The sequence below is a fragment of the Pomacea canaliculata genome, linkage group LG3 (genome assembly GCF_003073045.1).
Source record: "Pomacea canaliculata isolate SZHN2017 linkage group LG3, ASM307304v1, whole genome shotgun sequence".
In the NCBI taxonomy this organism is placed as follows: domain Eukaryota; kingdom Metazoa; phylum Mollusca; class Gastropoda; order Architaenioglossa; family Ampullariidae; genus Pomacea; species Pomacea canaliculata.
Genome location: NC_037592.1, coordinates 35,902,638 through 35,920,785, shown reverse-complemented (window position 1 = coordinate 35,920,785; position 18,148 = coordinate 35,902,638). Strand labels below are relative to the sequence as shown.

General features: G+C 35.6%; 1 protein-coding gene across 9 annotated transcripts in view; it reads left to right on the top strand.

Moving 5' to 3' along the window:
* Nucleotides 1–18,148, top strand: part of LOC112558567 (arf-GAP with Rho-GAP domain, ANK repeat and PH domain-containing protein 1-like) — a 50,511-nt gene that overhangs the window by 19,548 nt on the left and 12,815 nt on the right. For 8 of the 9 annotated variants that reach the window (XM_025229100.1, XM_025229098.1, XM_025229099.1 and 5 more), the window contains 20 exons: nucleotides 2,533–2,576; nucleotides 6,123–6,201; nucleotides 6,396–6,540; nucleotides 7,446–7,492; nucleotides 7,794–7,838; nucleotides 9,711–9,794; nucleotides 10,295–10,401; nucleotides 10,877–10,961; nucleotides 11,967–12,027; nucleotides 12,382–12,435; nucleotides 12,636–12,721; nucleotides 13,491–13,673; nucleotides 13,923–13,991; nucleotides 15,395–15,428; nucleotides 15,650–15,690; nucleotides 15,896–15,923; nucleotides 16,302–16,336; nucleotides 16,888–16,951; nucleotides 17,167–17,228; nucleotides 17,579–17,646. In XM_025229100.1, the coding sequence (XP_025084885.1) occupies nucleotides 2,533–2,576; nucleotides 6,123–6,201; nucleotides 6,396–6,540; nucleotides 7,446–7,492; nucleotides 7,794–7,838; nucleotides 9,711–9,794; nucleotides 10,295–10,401; nucleotides 10,877–10,961; nucleotides 11,967–12,027; nucleotides 12,382–12,435; nucleotides 12,636–12,721; nucleotides 13,491–13,673; nucleotides 13,923–13,991; nucleotides 15,395–15,428; nucleotides 15,650–15,690; nucleotides 15,896–15,923; nucleotides 16,302–16,336; nucleotides 16,888–16,951; nucleotides 17,167–17,228; nucleotides 17,579–17,646 (1,421 nt within the window). Of the gene's footprint in view, nucleotides 1–2,532; nucleotides 2,577–2,605; nucleotides 3,152–6,122; nucleotides 6,202–6,395; nucleotides 6,541–7,445; nucleotides 7,493–7,793; nucleotides 7,839–9,710; nucleotides 9,795–10,294; nucleotides 10,402–10,876; nucleotides 10,962–11,966; nucleotides 12,028–12,381; nucleotides 12,436–12,635; nucleotides 12,722–13,490; nucleotides 13,674–13,922; nucleotides 13,992–15,394; nucleotides 15,429–15,649; nucleotides 15,691–15,895; nucleotides 15,924–16,301; nucleotides 16,337–16,887; nucleotides 16,952–17,166; nucleotides 17,229–17,578; nucleotides 17,647–18,148 lie in introns of those variants that run through there. The other variant, XM_025229105.1, reaches the window with a different exon arrangement.

Here is an 18,148-nt window from a genome sequence, read left to right as displayed (position 1 = left end):
TGATGTGATTGATTAGCATACTGTAATGCTTCGTCCATGTAGTCCTCTGTTGCTATGAGGCTGGATTACAGAATTCAACAAAAGGTTGGGGAATAAGAAAAATGATTTAAAATTGTTAAACATGATATATGTTAGAATTGAAAACGTGCTGAAGAGTATGAAACAGCCAGGGCAGTTGCAAAGGGTCTGGTTTGGGGACTATAAGTTGGGAAGATAGAAGGGGTGAAGGGATAAGAAATTGTGGCTGTCATAAAAATTCACCAACCATGCACCATTTGGTAAGTGGTGTAGTGTGACTCAAGAAAGAGGGATATCTAGATCAACGATTCTTTCTTTACAGAGACATCACTTACCCCTAGCCATAGTTGGTAGTCACAACATAGCAAGGAAATTTATCAAGTGTAGTTTTGAAGTGAAGAACTCAAAGATAACACTTTATTTATCCCATAGGGCAGTTTGGGGAAAGCTACAGAAGTAATCTTAAGGAAAAGTGTGTGCACACATACATATTAAAAGAAAATAAAAATATGGTTAAGACTAAAAGAGGGGACAAAAGTCATAAACAGGCTTTGCAGCTTATGGTGTTTGGCGCTTAGTACAATTTCTTACTACTGGTTATAACAGACTGCTAAGTCCTTAGAAGGTCCTTATGTTCAGTCTGGTCAGACCTGTATGAACCCTAAACTTCTGTGTAAAAAGTATGCCCTAATTGATGTTAGAACAGCCCATGACTGTCTCCAAATTATTGTTGGATAAGACCAGCCTTGACCTAGTTTAACACAGACTACACTTTTCTGTGTACTTCCTGATTATAACCTACAGAACATGATCTGCATAATGTCTCACCTGTCTGGTCTTGTGCTTACTGTCTCGCATTTATCTTCCCATTGTAACAGATGCTAATAGCTTAATCGACATCCTAGCCAAAAAACTGTATCATGAATGTTATCATTAAAAGTGTCTGCTGGCATCAACTGTAGTTGTATTGTAGTTCAGACCATAAATATTTAGCATGGATAGTCAGTTAATTGTTATTGCCAGTTATTCCTGTTTTGTTTTTATGTTGATTTTGCTATAAATCTCAATAGGTGACAATACGTTTCACTGAATATTGTCTTCAAAAGTCACTGATGAAGCGCTCACTCTCTTCCATGACTTCCTACACATTGTTCTGTTGTTTTTTCATGATTATCCATTGATTGTAATCTGGTATATATTAACAAGTGCTGAGTAATGAGGATATTTATAACATTCACACCTTAGCTGAGACTGCTCTCAGGACATTTATCAGTTTCCATCTTCGGTATCCGGTCACTTAATCCCCAGACACTTCATCCCCGACACTTCATCCCCGACACTTAATCCCCAAGACATTTAATCCCTAAGCACTTCATCCCCGACACTTAATCCCCGACACTTCATCCCCGACACTTAATCCCCAGGCACTTAATCCTTTATAAAGCATTATGTAATGCTTCTGTCAAAGCATTGAATTAGAAAACGTCATCCCCACATACTTATTCCTGTATAGAGCAATAAGTGATTTCTAATCACTGATTCTTCTATAAAGCATTGTTTAATGCCTGTATAACACGAACAACTCTGTGGAGGGTTTGCATCACGCCCTTCAATCTCTCTTCTCCTGTCATCACCCAACGATGTGGACATTCCTTGATGGTCTACGTAAGGATTGTCAGCTCCACAAGGCGTCTGTTCTACAATCATGCGCCGGCACAGAGAAACGTCCAAAGGAAATACACTGAGTTAGCCAGGAGAATTAGCAACATTGTAGAGAGATTTGAGTCAGTGGATCATCTTCTGTACCTCCGATCATTAGCTTACTTTCATATTGATTAACAACAATTACCTCGCGAACACTCAAGAACAATTTTCATATCATATTGTTGAAGAACATTAAATTTACTAGCTTATATGAACTTTAACTAATGTTGTAGATGTTCAAATGACGTTGAAGTTAATAGCATGATTTGAATTTGAATTATTTGAATTTCAATTAAATTTTTCGTTGACTTCATAATTTTTATAGTTAACGATTTAGTTTAGGGATGAAGTGTCTGGGGGGATTAAGTGTCGGGGATGAAGTGTCTGGGGATTAAGTGACTGGGAACCTCCATCTTCACCATAACTGTTTATATGCAAGATATACTTCATAAGGTTAATAAAATATTGATTAATGCTTACATCTTTGTCTTCTTTGAATTAGACCTGACAAAACCCTGTAGGTAATTGTTTTTTTGTTTTTTTATAATTAAAGAAGTCTGTGTTGCTCTTCACTAATTGCTACTGATTTTTGTCATCAAATTCTGATGTATCTTTTTTTGTTTATGATTAAATATTAAATGTGAGCTTGCATGGGCATGCACATGTGTATTTATGTGTGGGTAGTGTGTAGGTAGGTATGAATGTGTGCAGGTTTATGCATGTGGTGCATACTAGCAAACGAAAAATGATTTTAAAAGTTTTTCTTTGGCATACGTGCATTTATTTTTCATATCTGCTGATGTTTTTCAGCAAAGGAAGCAAGAGCGATATGGATACCTTCACAAGCAAGGAGGGTGAGTGCTGGAAGTGTGGTCTGTAGCATGTCAGCTGGAAGTGTGGTCGATCTGTAGTGTGTCAGCTGCAAGTGTGGTCTGCAGTGTGTCAGCTTTCTATTACAGCTATTCTTCTGCAGGCGCCACTTGCTCCCACTTAATATCACTTCCTGACAATGATGGAGCTTGAGCAATTACTGGCACTTCTTCAAGTCTTAACACTTTATAGCACAGGTTACTCAGAACTGAGTGAAAATGTAATATCTTGCTTGAAACAATAACTTTGATAAACATACATTATTTGTAGCAGTTATAGGCTAGGTACATTAGGCCTTTTCACTTTAAGTTGCAGCAGTTTTTAAATGGTTTTTTTAATTGCTTTTTATGAGTTGTCTCAACATTGGTCAGTTGCCATTTGATTGAAGGGTTAAGCTTTGATATGCTTTATTTAAGGCAGTCTGAAACCCTGAATGTTTTGATGTTGGCAGTTCATCATTGGATAGGTATTTCTTATCGAGAAAGCTCAGGGGGATTTTATCATACTTTCTTAAGAGACGGTTACACATATATTTTGTCTTGGTGTCTTGCTGAAGAGGGTAAGCCATTTTTTTGTGTTTACCAATTATAAATGCAAGGATATATGGAGTTTGTGCTCTTTTAATATCTTTCTATTAATAGTATGCAGTTGTTAGCATTAGTGAATGACTAGCAAAAATCAGATTTTTGTCCCATTCCTTGAATAAGTTTAAAAACCAACAGGAAAACAATCAAGATGTAATTTCTTCTCTTATCAGTGTTCTCAATATGTCTTTTATTCAGTAACTTACCACATACAGTTTAATTGTATGTGTCAGCCTTCATTGATACTGGCAGTGTAGCACTTCACCAGAAGGTTTGTGTTGAACCATAACTGTTATCAAAGACCAGATTAGTGCACCTCTCATGGTTGTAAGAGATTGTGTGACCACTTTGAAACCATATCTATTCAGAATCATTTGCTTTATTGGTCTCCATCTATCTTACTGGATAAAATCATCTTTGCATTTTATGTTTGAATTGATACTGGCAAATTCTTAAGGATGGTTCTAAGGATATAGCTGCTGTGATATACTTCATCGTTGGCATGGCCTATACCTTATCTGCTGTTCTTCTTGCTAAAAAATTATTTTCATCTGGAAGTTAAATTTACATGAAAAGCAAGCCATTACCAGATGGTTTTAAAAGCAGGGACATTGATGTCCTGAAAATTACATGAAATGAAATTGATACGCTTTCCATGGTAAAAGAAAATGTTCATGTATGCTGTTGGAATTATAGGACCGGTGAACTGTAAGTGGTTCATCATATCAAGGGCATAGTCCTCTCCTTTCACTTTACAAGTCTTATAAGCTTAATTGAGACCTTGTCTTAACAAGCATGAAGTTGAAGCTGAGGATGAAGCACTGCTCAAACATCCCCCAAATTCATTTTGATTTGGAGAAGCTGCAAGATCCAAATGTTGCAGAATGATTCAAGGCCACTGTTGAATGCTAAATTCCTTCCCTGAAATTGGTGGGCTGTGATGTAGACACCCTTGCAGGAAACATCAAAGTGCTACTCTCAACAGCCGAGGAAGTGCTTGGGTGTTTAAGGAAGAAGAAACAATCCTGGGTCATGAATAGCATCCTAACCTTGAAGAGAGAAAGGTAAAGCAAATCTGAATCACCTTTCTGATACAAAGAAGTGAATTATGCTATCAAAAAAGGGATGAAGGCAGCCAGGAAAAACTTGATTGAGGGCCAGTGTCGAATCATAGAGAAGGGAATGGCACAGGGTAATAGTAGAAAAGCCTACCAAATACTAAAGACCATCACTAAGAATAAGTCAACACAAGATCTCAGTCATCAATGACCTCTAAAGCTGCCTTCTCACCTAAAATACTGCTGCACTGAACACCGCAAAGACCTGTACAACTTTCACCTGAAGACAGACACTAACATTCTTCAAAACAACCAGACTAGAACCAGCAGATCTATTAGTCCAAGGGGAAGAGGTTGAAAGAACAGTAGGCACTTGGAAGGGAGGAAAGTCACTTGGTGTTGACAGTGTCTCAGTTCAGCTGCTCAAACAGGACAGGAATGAGACAACAAAGGTCCTCGCTGCTTTGTGCCAAAGAGTCTAGGAATGAAAAGAATAACCCAGAGAATGGATGCAGTCACTAGTCATACCCATTCAAGAACAGGAAACAACAACAGTGCCAGAGGTACAGGTCAATGAGCCTAAAGGGCCACCCAAGCAAAGTCATGCTGAAATTCAGATTCAAATGCTTGAAGAGGTTGATCCAGATCTTGTACAGAGAACATAAAACAAAAGCACACACACTTGTGGGACACTAGGAACCCCTGCTTGCAACAGTCAAGCAATGAAAGCTGGTCTGATTTGAAACAATATCTTGTCAAAGAATGTCCTACAAGTACCTTGGAAGGTGGTTGATGTCGTGGTGGCCAGAAGATGAAGTGGCATATGAGTGAAGAAGTAGACTGGTTGTTCTGTATGGGACCCACTTATGATCACCCAAGGCAGGTGTTAGTGGAGGGCCTTGTCAGCAGCCATGCCATTCCATATGCTCCACCCAGTGACTGATACCAGTCAAGAGATGAATGACTGACAGACCCAATTTTACCCTCTGTGGGTTGGTAGCCTTCTGCTCCACATATAAATGCATTAACTAACAGGCTTAACTAGTCTAGGCCATCAAAGCCTTTACCAATTAAATGTATATACAGTGATACCTCGGTTCTCGAACGCCTTGACTTTCGACCAAATTCGACCAGGAAATTCGAGAAAATTTTGTCTTGGAATCCGAACAAATATTTGGAACTCGAACATCCGAACGTCCGAGATGACGAGTTGAGCCGAATGGCGTTCATTCGGCCCAGCGAGCCTTGCTTGCGTCATCAGTGTGAGTGCAGAGAGAGAGAGAGTCACGTTTTTGTGGAGAGAGTCATGAAATGTGTGCAAATGGGCAGAAATCGCAAATTTTGTTGAATACCATTGATAAAGTGGTAGCAAATAGAGCAGTTAACATTTTTATGACAATGTTATGTCCACTTTCCGCAAAATTTAATTGCCGTAAAGAAATCAGACAAGCAACTGCACAGCAAGATTCTGATTCTCAGCAAAAGATGAGCAGTTACCCTCTGTTTTTACTGAAAGTCCCTCCTGCCATAAAATTTGGTACAGGTACAGTAAATGAAACACAATTTACTGTACTGTACTGTACTGTACAGTACATTTTATTTTTTTGTTTTTTGTTTTAATAATACACTTTTATTTCTTATTTCTTGTTGAGACTCATGTTTTTCTACATATTATATACAATTAGGCCAGTAAATAGGCATTTTCTGAGGCTTGGAACGAATTAATCCAGTTTCCATTATTTCCTATGGGTTTCATTGCTTCGGTTCTCGAACAATTTGGTTCTCGACCGTCTTCCCGGAACGAATTATGTTCGAGAACCGAGGTATCACTGTATATCTGTGCTAAATGTGGTGTATTTACTCAATCTCTTTTTTCTTCTTAAACCAGTGTCAGAGCTAACAAGGGCTGGAAATTGCGATGGGTTGTGTTTAATGGTAAAGATCTGCGCTACTATGACAGCAACAAGGTTTGGATGCTTTACAGTCATATATAAGTATTACAAAAGACAGTGATGTGAGCCCTTTTTCATTCTTTTAGAAATCAAATTTAAACTGCTGGTGTTAGAATCAACAATAAAAATTTTACATGCTTTATATTTTGTTAAGTTTAGTCTGAGGCTGTTAATACTAAGTTGTAAAAATTTTTTCGTTTGCTTTATAGAGTCTGATATCGAAAAAAATAATTCCACTGTCGTCAATGGAATCAGTGAAAAGTGATATTCAAAGGGGAGACACCACAAGGTTCAAGTTCCACTTGGTCACATCTCTTCGAAGCAGAATCTTTGTTTTTGCTGCTGATACAAAAGGTAGTAATTCTTTATTTTTTAATTAGGAGAGTTGAGTTATACATCTATTTAGAACTGAGAGTTACTTCATTACATATGAGAAAAGAAAAGTTGGAAAAACAGTATATTTTAAGGTAAAAGATTTCTTTTTTTATAATTCGTAGCCTTGTCTTCAAAATTAATAAAAATTCAGTTAAAGCATGCTTGGCCTTAGCACTGAATACTCCAAAACTAGTATACATAGAGAACTGTAAGACAGGAAAATTACAGTGAAAAACAATATTGAAAGCTTGGAAGAAATGGATCTCAAGACCTAACATACTTAAGTGTACACACATTTGGGACAGGAGTTCCAGATAAAAGTTGAGCTTTGGACAGAACTTTCAGAGAATTGAACCACTATTTTTGTATCCTAGAATGTGGAGTGAAGGCTATCACAAGATACTAGGAAGGGTGTGATAAAGAGTTCTTGATGATTAAAAATTCTGTTAGTTGCTTACTGATATTGCGGCAAATAGATGGACCTAGCCCTGTGCTAATAATGTCATAGTTATTGAGCTGATGCTGAGTATGTGCTGAGTGGTAGGCATTAGATTGTCAACAGAGTTGGTTAAATGTCCATAAATGTTTTAGCTTTTACCCAGATCTGCATAATTTTGAGACAGGTCATTTTAATTTGTAAGATCCAGGCATATATATCTTATGTGCTTTATGCTGCAAGACAAAAATGCTTCAAACAGTTGATAATTGTTATTTTTTAAAAACAAGGAAAAGTAAACCAGTTCTCATTACCAGTAGTTATTGCATTGTATGAAGTAAACTAAAAAAATAAAAATCAAACTATTAGCAAGTATGAGTGTTAGAGGTCTTTTTACAAAGTATGTAATACACTTATTCGTGCATATTTTTTTTTTGTGGTATTGCAGATGACTGTTGCCAGTGGGCCAACACTTTGATGGCTGCCATCATAGCGGTAATTTTGTTACTGAGAGAGATTTATCAGTACTGTGAAGCAAAAACCCAAACACTGCAATAACATACTTCTTATGTAACTTGACACAGCCATTCAAAACAAGAATAATCATTTAAGTGAACTCTTCTTAGCTGTTCATCAAAGAACAGTGTTGTCCTTAGTCATTTAAAATTCTAGGTGACCTAGTTTGTGGATAAAATTCCATGCATGATCCACGCAGGAAATGAATATTGGATAAAACTTGCCACTACTTAATGACTTTCAGCATCTTTGTAACATATTTTTAAATGTTTTGCTTCAGAATAAGTCTTGCAGACAAGAGGAGAAACGGAAGCCTGACAAAGAGGTTAGTGTGTGCACAGCAGTTTAGAAATTCTTGTGGCATTGAGAGATATGGCTTACTAGACAACTAAAGCAGGCTTTAGTAATATTAACTTAATCCAAGATGGGTCACCACTGCAAAGACAAACATTAACAACCAATATGCTCATCCAGACATCCTGAATGAGTTAACAAATTGTAACTAAATTTTAATTGAACATTCTGTCTTAATGAAACAAGAGGCTTTGTAAATGCTAAAGCTTGCCAATTTTTTTAAAGACAAGTTTCTACTCTTATCCCAGCTAACAGACTTGGCTTTAGTAAATGACCCAAGTCACAAAAAAACTTTTCAATCCCCCATTGACTTTCCACCATTTCCAGTCAAGTTGTTGTGTTTCATTTGAATCTTCCTCTAGATCCTTGCTCTTTTTTCTTTTCTTTTTCTTGTCTTTGGAGCAGATTGAGCGAGGAATGCAGTTTGATTTGTACAATGCATTGGTCATTCTGGTATTGAGGAAGAAAGTGGGAGTGGGTTGGGGATGGTTGAGGAAGACATTTTATAAGAGAGCTAAACCACAAGGAAGTTACGAGTATTTTCCAAAGTTTCTTAAATATTTCACAGTATCCTTGTCAGTTAAGAAGATATGCATCACATACATTGAGCACTAATGTATTTCCATGTCACCATGGGCTGTTTCAAACACATTCTTTGTTTTATGTTAGTGTCAAACAGATTTTTTAAGAGTAGCTCTTTTAAACAAATACACCCTTTGTGGGTGATGCAAGATATCTGAAGAAAGCATTTAAACTTGCTATATAAAAAGTATTTGAGAAGGGAGGTGGGATTGTGAAGGTGGGAGAGAAGAAGCAAATACTTCCTTGTGAACCATCACTGGAACACTTCATTAAATATCACAAGTCATAGTTTCAGTGTAATGAGATCAGACCTCCTAGTTATCATAATCCAGCTTTCTTATTATTTTACATCTTCATGCTTTGATTCACAAATAACAAGGTGACTGAAGGGGGGAGACAGAGGCTGGAGAGAGAATATATCATCATCAACAACAACAACAACAACAACAACAACAACAACAACAACAACAACAAATTCATAATCAGTTAATGAACCTCCTGCTCAGAAACTAAAGGTTTCAGAAAAAGCCACAGTTAAATTAATAAAAATAAGGGAATTTTGGCAATTCAATGGAGTTATGAGGGACTAGCTTTAACATCAAGGAACATTTGTGGGAAAGAATGCTTGAGGGGGTCCACTCCACCCATCTCTGCAGTTAGATCTTTTGTAAGTCATAACTTACAATGGCTGCTTCAGAACACTGGGATTTTCTTCACTTAATTTTTCTCTCTCTGCAGATAAATGTAACTAATTCTTCACTGTTTGATACACCTTTCTTTACATCTTCTGTGTTTGTTGGTTTGGGTTTTGTTGTTTTTTTAGTGCTGTTGTTATCTGTTTCTTCTGATGCTGTCCATGTTTCTGTCTCACTAAGAGCATGTTCCTTCAAAAGTGTGATCATGCACTATATAAGTCACATGCATTTATTTATTTTCTTCTTTCTCAGGTTATCTGTCTTGCTTTCCATGGTACAAATCTTGTGAAAGGCCTACAGAATATCTAAACATGTTGACAGTTGTTTTGAAACCATAAAAAAGAAGCAAAAACTAAGAGGTTATAGGGTGGATCCTCCATTTCAGATGCTGCATTTGCTGTCTTCCTCAGGGCTTATGAGATTTGGCAAAAAGAGGTTATATGATAGAACCATTTGATATGGATGTTTTGGATTATCATTGATAATAAGTTTGGAACTTTTTTTACGGCCCTGTTAAATTATGGTTTTAAGATTGTTTCAAAAGTAGTCTTTCCTATATTTTTCAGGGGTTTGTGAAATTTGAAAACAACAATAAAAAGTACTATGTAGCAATCACAGGAGACATGTTCTGTTACTACGACTCATTTCAGGTAGGTTTTCCTGACAACCTTAATCTATGGAATGCTGTTGCCTGGGTTTAATGAGCAAATTGCATTTCTTTTCCAAATGCCTGGAAATATCAGAGGTTTAATATGCCAACAAGTACAAAAGAAAGGCTACAAATGGTCATGCAAACAAGTCCCAGTTTAGATTTTAGACTGTTTTACTCTTTGTATGCAAGTGCATTTCTATTTCATCTTTTTGTGCTCTTTCAGGACTATTGATCTGATGTGAGAATGTCAGGGTTTTCTTTTTTCTGTACCATTTGTTTACAGTGTAATATTGGTGTAAATTCTTGAATCAGAAGAGTAAAACTTTCTTTGACTTGTTCCTTGTTTTCAAAAATATGAAGAGTGCAATGTGGTGCAATGATGGAATTTTATGCTCTATTACATAGAGTTATAGAGATTTTATTAACAGAAAAGAGCTGAAATGTATGTTTATAATAAAATTGATTGTTATTGTGGTTTAACATTTTTTGTTTCTATAGGATTTTGAACTGAACAGTCCAGTTCATGAGATTGAAATGAAGTTATCATCAGTCAAAGAGAAGAAGAAGAACAAACTCCAGCTTTCTACGCACTATTCTTATTTTATGTGAGAGGCTTCTTTTTCTTTTCTGCGATGTATTGCTTTTGGTAACAAAGATAGTCCTCTATCCCATCTCAAAGTTAGCACACAATCATTACATTGGACCTGTTGTGGGTTTATTTTTTTTTGGGGGGGTAGGGGGTTGTGTGGAATTTTTACTCTGTTACACTAACTGGCAGTGATGTAAGGTCACATGTTGATGTAGATTTTATCTGGACCCAGTATGTTAATAAAGTGATTTAGAAGGAACTGCACATTTTCAAATATTTGAGCCATTCACTATCATATGTGCTTATTAAGCTGTTCAAGGTTAAGTGGGGGAAAAGGCTTTGACAACTGCTTTTCAAGCTGATTTAATTTACAGTCATGTGATAGTTGCTGAGTGATTAATATTTTTAAGTGTTCAGTTCTTTTAAAATCATCTGTATGCTTAGATATTCTACATGATTTTGTTAGAGACAAGTTAATGTTGTCTGTATAGGCTAGCATTTGAAAGTCCCCAGGATGCACAAAGCTGGAGAATGGCAATTGAAGATGCTATTGCTGAAGGACTTGCTGATGACAGTGTGAGTAGTGTTTAGAATGTTTTCATCTTTCAGCTCATACTTTTCATTTCTTTTCTGTGAAGTTCTTTCATGTAAGGCATAAACTTGTGGGGTTTTTTTGTTCAATCACATTTGAGTAACATAAAGAAAGTTTGTAGGTGTGTACATGCGCATGCATAGCACACAATGGCACTGGCAGTGTTAGAACATAATGTCCTGTCACCTAACCAGCTTGAGGATGACTGTTCTCTTGTCATTTTTTTTTCTTTTTCTTTTCCCATCTTTTCATGGCAATCAGGTGCAGCACATTCTCGAGGCATGGTTTGGTCTCACTATGTAAACAATCTCTATCACACGTCATAGGGTCAAGTGATGGAGAACAAGACTTTCTCGAAGCAAAAAGAGTCCCGTGTAATTTCTCTTATTAAACACAACATTCTACTAAAAACCTTCAACATTTTCCACATGAACACACATATAAATAGACGAGATTCAAATTGATCCTACTCTTTACGAGATTCTAAGCAGTTTTATTTTGCCTTTACAATCCCTTTAAGTCTGGGTACTATAACTGCTCTGCATCTTCTAGATAGTGTCCTTCAAATTCTTGAGCATATAGCTGTAGACTGTGCCTTGACATGGCTTTCAAATCTGTTAGCATTTTGATGCAGTGTTTTTATGGCCTGCTGGTGTGTATGGTTCTCTTTTTCTGTCTTTGCCTGTTGATATGTCTTTATGTTTGTTTGCTGATATATGTTTGGTCTGTTTGAATGCATGCTATGAACATTTTGAATCTGTATTTAGATGTTATGTATATGTTTTTATTTGCTAAGAAAGAGTCTGCTGCTTAGTTGGGAAACATTATTCATCTGCCATATTGTTGTTATTAGAATTTGAAGGAAATTTTCTGCTGACAAATTAAAATTGAGCGAAATTCACCACCACTTTGTGACATTATATAAGGACTTATAAAAATCTGTCACCATGATTTGTGTATTAGCACTTACTTATGCTGTTGTCTTTCAGGTACTGGAAAAAGTGTATGAAAATGAGAGTAATCAAATCTGTGCTGACTGCAATGATGATCGTGAGTTCTGTATTTCAGAGTAAAATGATGTTCCAGAAACAAAACTCACTACTAGTAGTATTAATACAAATATACAAAAGCATTTTGTGTCTGTGCACATTGTTCATATGTGTGTGTGTGTAGGGGGGCTGGTGGTTTGCTGGGTGGGTGGGGGTGTGTGCATTCTAATTTCCTGTCATTAATTTGAAGAGAAGTCCTAAATTATTTAAAAAGCAGCTATAATTTCTTCTAAAGATCTTAGGTAATGAACTTTTTTAATACTGTGATAAACCATTTTTTCATTAATTATAAAGTGTATCACTCTTACAGGCTTGATCTTAAGTCAGCATTTTAAAGCTTACTTTTTATCTGCAGATCCACACTGGGCATCCATCAATCTAGGTATTGTTCTGTGCAAGAAATGTGCAGGTCAGTCACATGTCTGCAAAATGATATTTCTTCTATGCTTTAGAGATGGCTTTACATTGTGTTTTGTGTTTGATAAAATTCTTCAGATTAATTTTGCTGTGTTAATTAGACAACATGAAAGATTGGATATCCACAGTAAAAAATGTAGACCTTACAGAAACTGCAAAAATGAACGTCTAATTGAGTGTTGAATTTTTTAGGCATTCATCGAATGTTTGATTCTTCACTATCGAAGATCCGATCTCTTAGGATGGACACAAGAGTATGGACACCAAGTTTGATAGAAGTAAGGAATTAGCAAATTGATTTTGTCTCACCTTCTTCAGTTAATTTATGCTTTTCAGAAACATTGCTCTGTATTTCTTCTTGGTATTTGTTTTTTATTGTTTATTTCTACCTTGGGTTTTGAGAGAGCATTTATTTACCTTATTTATCTTTTCTTTCGACATCATTTATCTGTGCCCCTTATTTTGATGCACTTTTGCTTAACAGAGCTGTTAATAGGTTACTAGTGGGGAGAATATTGATGTGAGCTTATAATACATATACACCTGCATGGTAAATAAAAAAAAATTTTAACTGATAACATCCCAAGAAAAAGTTTTGTCTTTTTCTTAATATATAAGACATTGGCTTTAGTGCAATATTTCTTGGCACCAAACTTAGAGACAGGATTCTCTCTTATTTGTTTGTCAGTTAAGAATGGCACTTTAGAGGAAAAAAGTTTGCCTAGCATTTTCATTATGCCTATAAGAAGAGCACAGACCATATAGTTTCCTATTCGTGCATCTGCTACCCCATGGGAAGTGTTGCATCATTAATTTACCAGAATATTTTTTTCTGGAAGCGGTGATTTCAGTTGTTCTTTCTCTTATTATACATGGTTTATGTGAATAGTCTTTGTTGCAAATGTTAAATACTGCCATTTTAAAAATTGCCAGTCTCTGCTGTCATCTACATTAATGAAAAGTCCTTAGTTTTTCTGTAAATTTACTTCAGTTCATAAAACTCACTGGCATGATTTGCACTAATTGATGTTTCTGTCTTTACCACAGTTGATGAAGGCTGTTGGAAATAGTCATGCCAACCAGCTCTTAGAACATAAGCTTCAGCCTGGCCAGAAACCAACCAAAGATTCATTGCCAGAAGAGAGAAGAAAGTTTGCAGTGTCCAAATATCAGCATCGATCTTTTTGCAACAAACATCCATTGTCCAGTGATAAAAGGAGATTAAATGAGGTGCATTATATATATCTGCGAGCTTTTAGCTTTGTTTCCTGTTTATCATCGGGCACTTTTCATGGATTTTTAAATATCTTTAGTGTCCTATTCTTCTAATTTCATAATTCACATTTTAAGGATTAAAATTATTTAAAGAAGAAATGTGATCTAGAGAACAGTTCTGATGGAAGGCAATAGAGCCAGCTTGGCTTTCATTTAATAGAGCATGAAGATAACAGTGCTGTTTTTGTTGATTGTGTTGCCCAGGCACTGTTACAAGTGGCCAGTACCAGTAACTTGATGGAAGCCGTGCAGATCATTTTCTCAGGAGCAGATGTGAGTTGTTTTACATCTTGTTAAATAAACTTAATCTTGTCAGACATTCCTTTGAATGAATTTAAAATACTTTTTCTTGCCAGCCATTTCTTCTTTGAGTTATGTATTCCTTTTCTTGCAAAACATTCGTGTAGTATATTAGAATTCCTGTTGGTGAGAGGTTGAGAGATTGTGTATATATAAATGTATGAGAAAGGGAATAGAAGTAACAAATCTGTATTTGGAAGGATAGTAGAATAAGCAGAAAGAACAGGATGGCTTAAATATGTTCAGAGGTAGTACATGATGTTCTTGCTCATGAAGTAGCTACCTAAACTCCATGGCACTCATCCCATATGCACATTCAGTACAAGTCCTATTGCAGAGAGAGAGCAAGGCAGGGAAGTAGGGATGAGCATGTTAAAGACATTGTATGGCAATGAGAAAGAACATGTTGATCTGGGGAGTAGAAGGGAGAAGTATGTGGGTGCTTGTGGATATACTTGAATGTTTACACTGATAAAGATACATATGTAAAATAATTATAATCACTTCTGGGTTGGTTGGTTTGATTTAAAAACGCTTGTTAATACAATAGTAACCTCATTGTCCCTGTCCAGGCATAATTCTTTTTCGATTGAATCCAGTTTATACAATGCTTGCAAATTTTTAAAGTTTCTCTTGGTTACAGCCAGTATTCTTTTGAATAAGATAATAAATAGAAACAAAACAGACAAATGAGAGGAAGTCTAGTGGACCAGATGCATATTCCCATGACCTTGGAATCTTCTTTATTTGGTCTTTGTTTCTGCTCCTCTCAGTGCACTAGTTGAATAAATAATCTAGATATTTGATTGTTTCTAGTATAACGGAATAGCAGTTTTGCAAATGTTTTTGTGAGTCAACCTCAAGATTTAAAAATAATAAGAAGGAATGTTATGGTAATTAAATGAATGAAAATAATGTCCATCCTGTAATATTCTAATATTAATAATGAGGTTTTTCTGTTTTATTGCAACAGCCTTAGAATAATAATAACAACAGATTTTTATATTATATTTCCTCACTCAGGTGTAATATATTACACCAGCATAAAACAAAGTAAAATACACAAATATGTAAATAATTATAAGCTCAAAATAAATATAATGCACATAGATAAAATCATATTCGCAAATTTATAGAGACACAACAATGTAACATCAAAGTATAGGAAGAAGATTTGGCAGTCAAGGCAAGGAATAGAATGTTTAAGCACTAAGTAGTATTTTGAATGAACTCCTAGTGGCAACACAGCACATGGCGTAAAGTCCAGGACACATAAAGATCTACCAGATAAATTTAAATCATTTACTTTCTTTTGCGGACTAGTTTCTAGATAATGTATATGTATGAGAATACAGCACAATTGTATTTTGTCACAGATAACCTACACACGTGGAGGAGAAAGGGAAAATGGTAAGTGTAAAAACAGTATAGAAGATTAAAAAAAAACTGATTTTAGGCAACATTACTTAAAGTCTAAATGGTTAAATGCTGAAATGTGAAATTCTTTAAGAAATCCTGAACTGGAGAATTGAAAATAGAATAATTCTTAAAAATGTTGATTGAATTTGTTATCAAATTTTATATCAGTTTTAATGGTGCATTTGTGGCTGTGTGTGTGTAATATATTTCAGCTTACAACATAGCCAAACAACATGGTCAGCGACTATTAATGGTAAGTTCATGCATTTTTTAGTAGTCGTAACTTAATGCAAGTGATAAATGGCTGTAATGATAGCAGTAAATGAGATCATGTTATAGCTCAATCAGTATGAATGAAATCATGCAGTTGAGCTGTAGCTATGAAGATGTTCGCATATGTGGGTACAGACTATAGAAGAGTAAGAGGGTATTTTGTGATTCTCCACTTTATTTTTCAGGAATTTCTGTATCAGAATGGTGGAGATCGTGAGTATTTTCCCCCTTTATTTGATTGAAATAGTATGCTGGTTGAGATTTAAGAACAGTAATTTCTTTATGACAATTTATTATTAATAAAGATTAGCTTTGCTGTTTTAACTAGTTTTTAACTAGTCTGTTTTATTTGGGTGTATATGTTGTTATAAAACATAAAACATTGAGCATAATGATTTTTACACAAATTGCATATATATATATGGCATGTTTTTAAGGGTATAAAAGTTTATAGCAATCAGTGAATCATGGTGAACATATCTACCCATGCCTGCCTCTTGAAATAACTGGTTAAATTTCATGCAGGCCATATTTAAACCTGTGCGCTGTCTTATAAGCGTTGTCTTATAATGTTTCTCCTTGACTTTCCAGGTCTTCCAGGTGAGGAAGAAGCTGCCAATGAAGAGGTAAATGTTGTAGCAAATGTTGTGTGAGAGCAGTTGATGTCCTAATGTATGTGCTGCTCTATGTGATACAGCAGCTGTTGTGCAAAGTATAGTTGAAATCAAGCTGTTGGTTAAGAATAGTAATAGACTAAATCAAGCAGTTGTGTAGAAAACAATTGAGAGTCTAACGTATAGATTAACAGAAGTGCAAAATTATTTTCAAATGACCTGATTTGGTCCATTAGAAAATACCAGTTCCCCAAATCTGAGTAGATAACTGTTGTGTTTACAAGCCTTTGAACATTGCAAATCAGACCACATTTGCTGAAGTAGGATTGCTGTTATGTCAGTACATTATAGATATTGGTTGCATCACTTATTGACACAAATGTCATTAAAACTATGTTTATACCTACCATAAACTCTGATCATAATTTGTTTTCATTTGGGTTAGCCTTTAACTCTGGTAGACTTTCTGAGGCTAGGAAGCCCATAATAAATTTTGCTGACTTTTTTATTTTCCTGTATGCTGGTTAAATGAGTCATCAGGAGATGTTATATTTTTCCTCCAGGGGCGGCTGAGAGAAGATGTGCGATTGCAAGGCTTCCTTTTGAAAACGGGACCAGTGGGCAGAAGTAAGATATTTTTGTGAATAAAAAAGTGACTTTCTTGCGTTTTTAACTAGAACTATCTTCAAATGACAGCTATTTTTCCCATTTTGCATTAATTGATATATTTAGCATAAATGAGTTCTGAATTTCAAAAATATTGAAAGAACCTAATGTTAATTTTCCAGGTTAAGAAAGACAGATATTGTGTCAGAATTAATCTGGAATGTTTGGTTTTTCAGCCTTTGATACAAGATGGTGTGTACTGGAACATGGAGCACTGACGTATTACTTAAATGACAAGGTGAGATTGACAATATTACCTGTCACATGATGCTTAAAAGCTTCTTGAACAGAAGCAATATTATTTAATGCAGAGCAGAACAGTATAAACTAGTATACGGTAAATAAACTCTTGAAAAAGTGAGCTCTTTGGTCTGTAACAGTTGGCAAAGGTATAGTCCAGAACAATGCACTGTGTGAAGAATAGTTCTCTGTGATTTTGTGGGGTACAAATAACTTGGAAGGTAAAGGTGTGAACAAATATGCCTTGTCCTACTCAGACTGCTGTACTTAGACTACAGAAGCTGTTGTTTTTGTCTTCTATATGCACCCTTCTTTATATAACATAACTGATGTAAACTTTCCTGACAGAGCACTACAGCAAAGGACTCTATAGACAGAAAGAACATTTTGTGTCTCCAAGAAGTGGTCTCAGATAGGTAAGTTATTGCACATGTACGTTTAATATTTTTAAGTAAGTAGGAACATTATTCAGTTTATGTGAATTAGGTTGCCTTAATTCTTTTGAGCAGGGACACATACCTATTCACCAACCCACAAATACCCACAGGCGCATGCATGCATGAACACAAGTGCAGGACGAAGACAATGAAGAATTTCCGTATCACCATATCCCAAAACTATGGATGGTGTGTGTGTGTTGACATACACAGATCCAGAACATAAAATACTGGAAAGATGTTATGAGCAAGTAAAGTCAGTGGTCAGGATATGAGAAACAAAAATGCAGCTAGGTGGAGATGGCACAGATATCAGTGTACACATTGTTTTGGCCATGATTTACAGAATTAAGTTTTAACACATTGCTATCCACCATAAGAAAATGTAGAAATTAGATTTTAGGGTGTATGATTGATATATCATATGTTTCTTCACTTTCATTTATATCCATTTGGTCTCTCCGTGGCTTCATATGTGTTA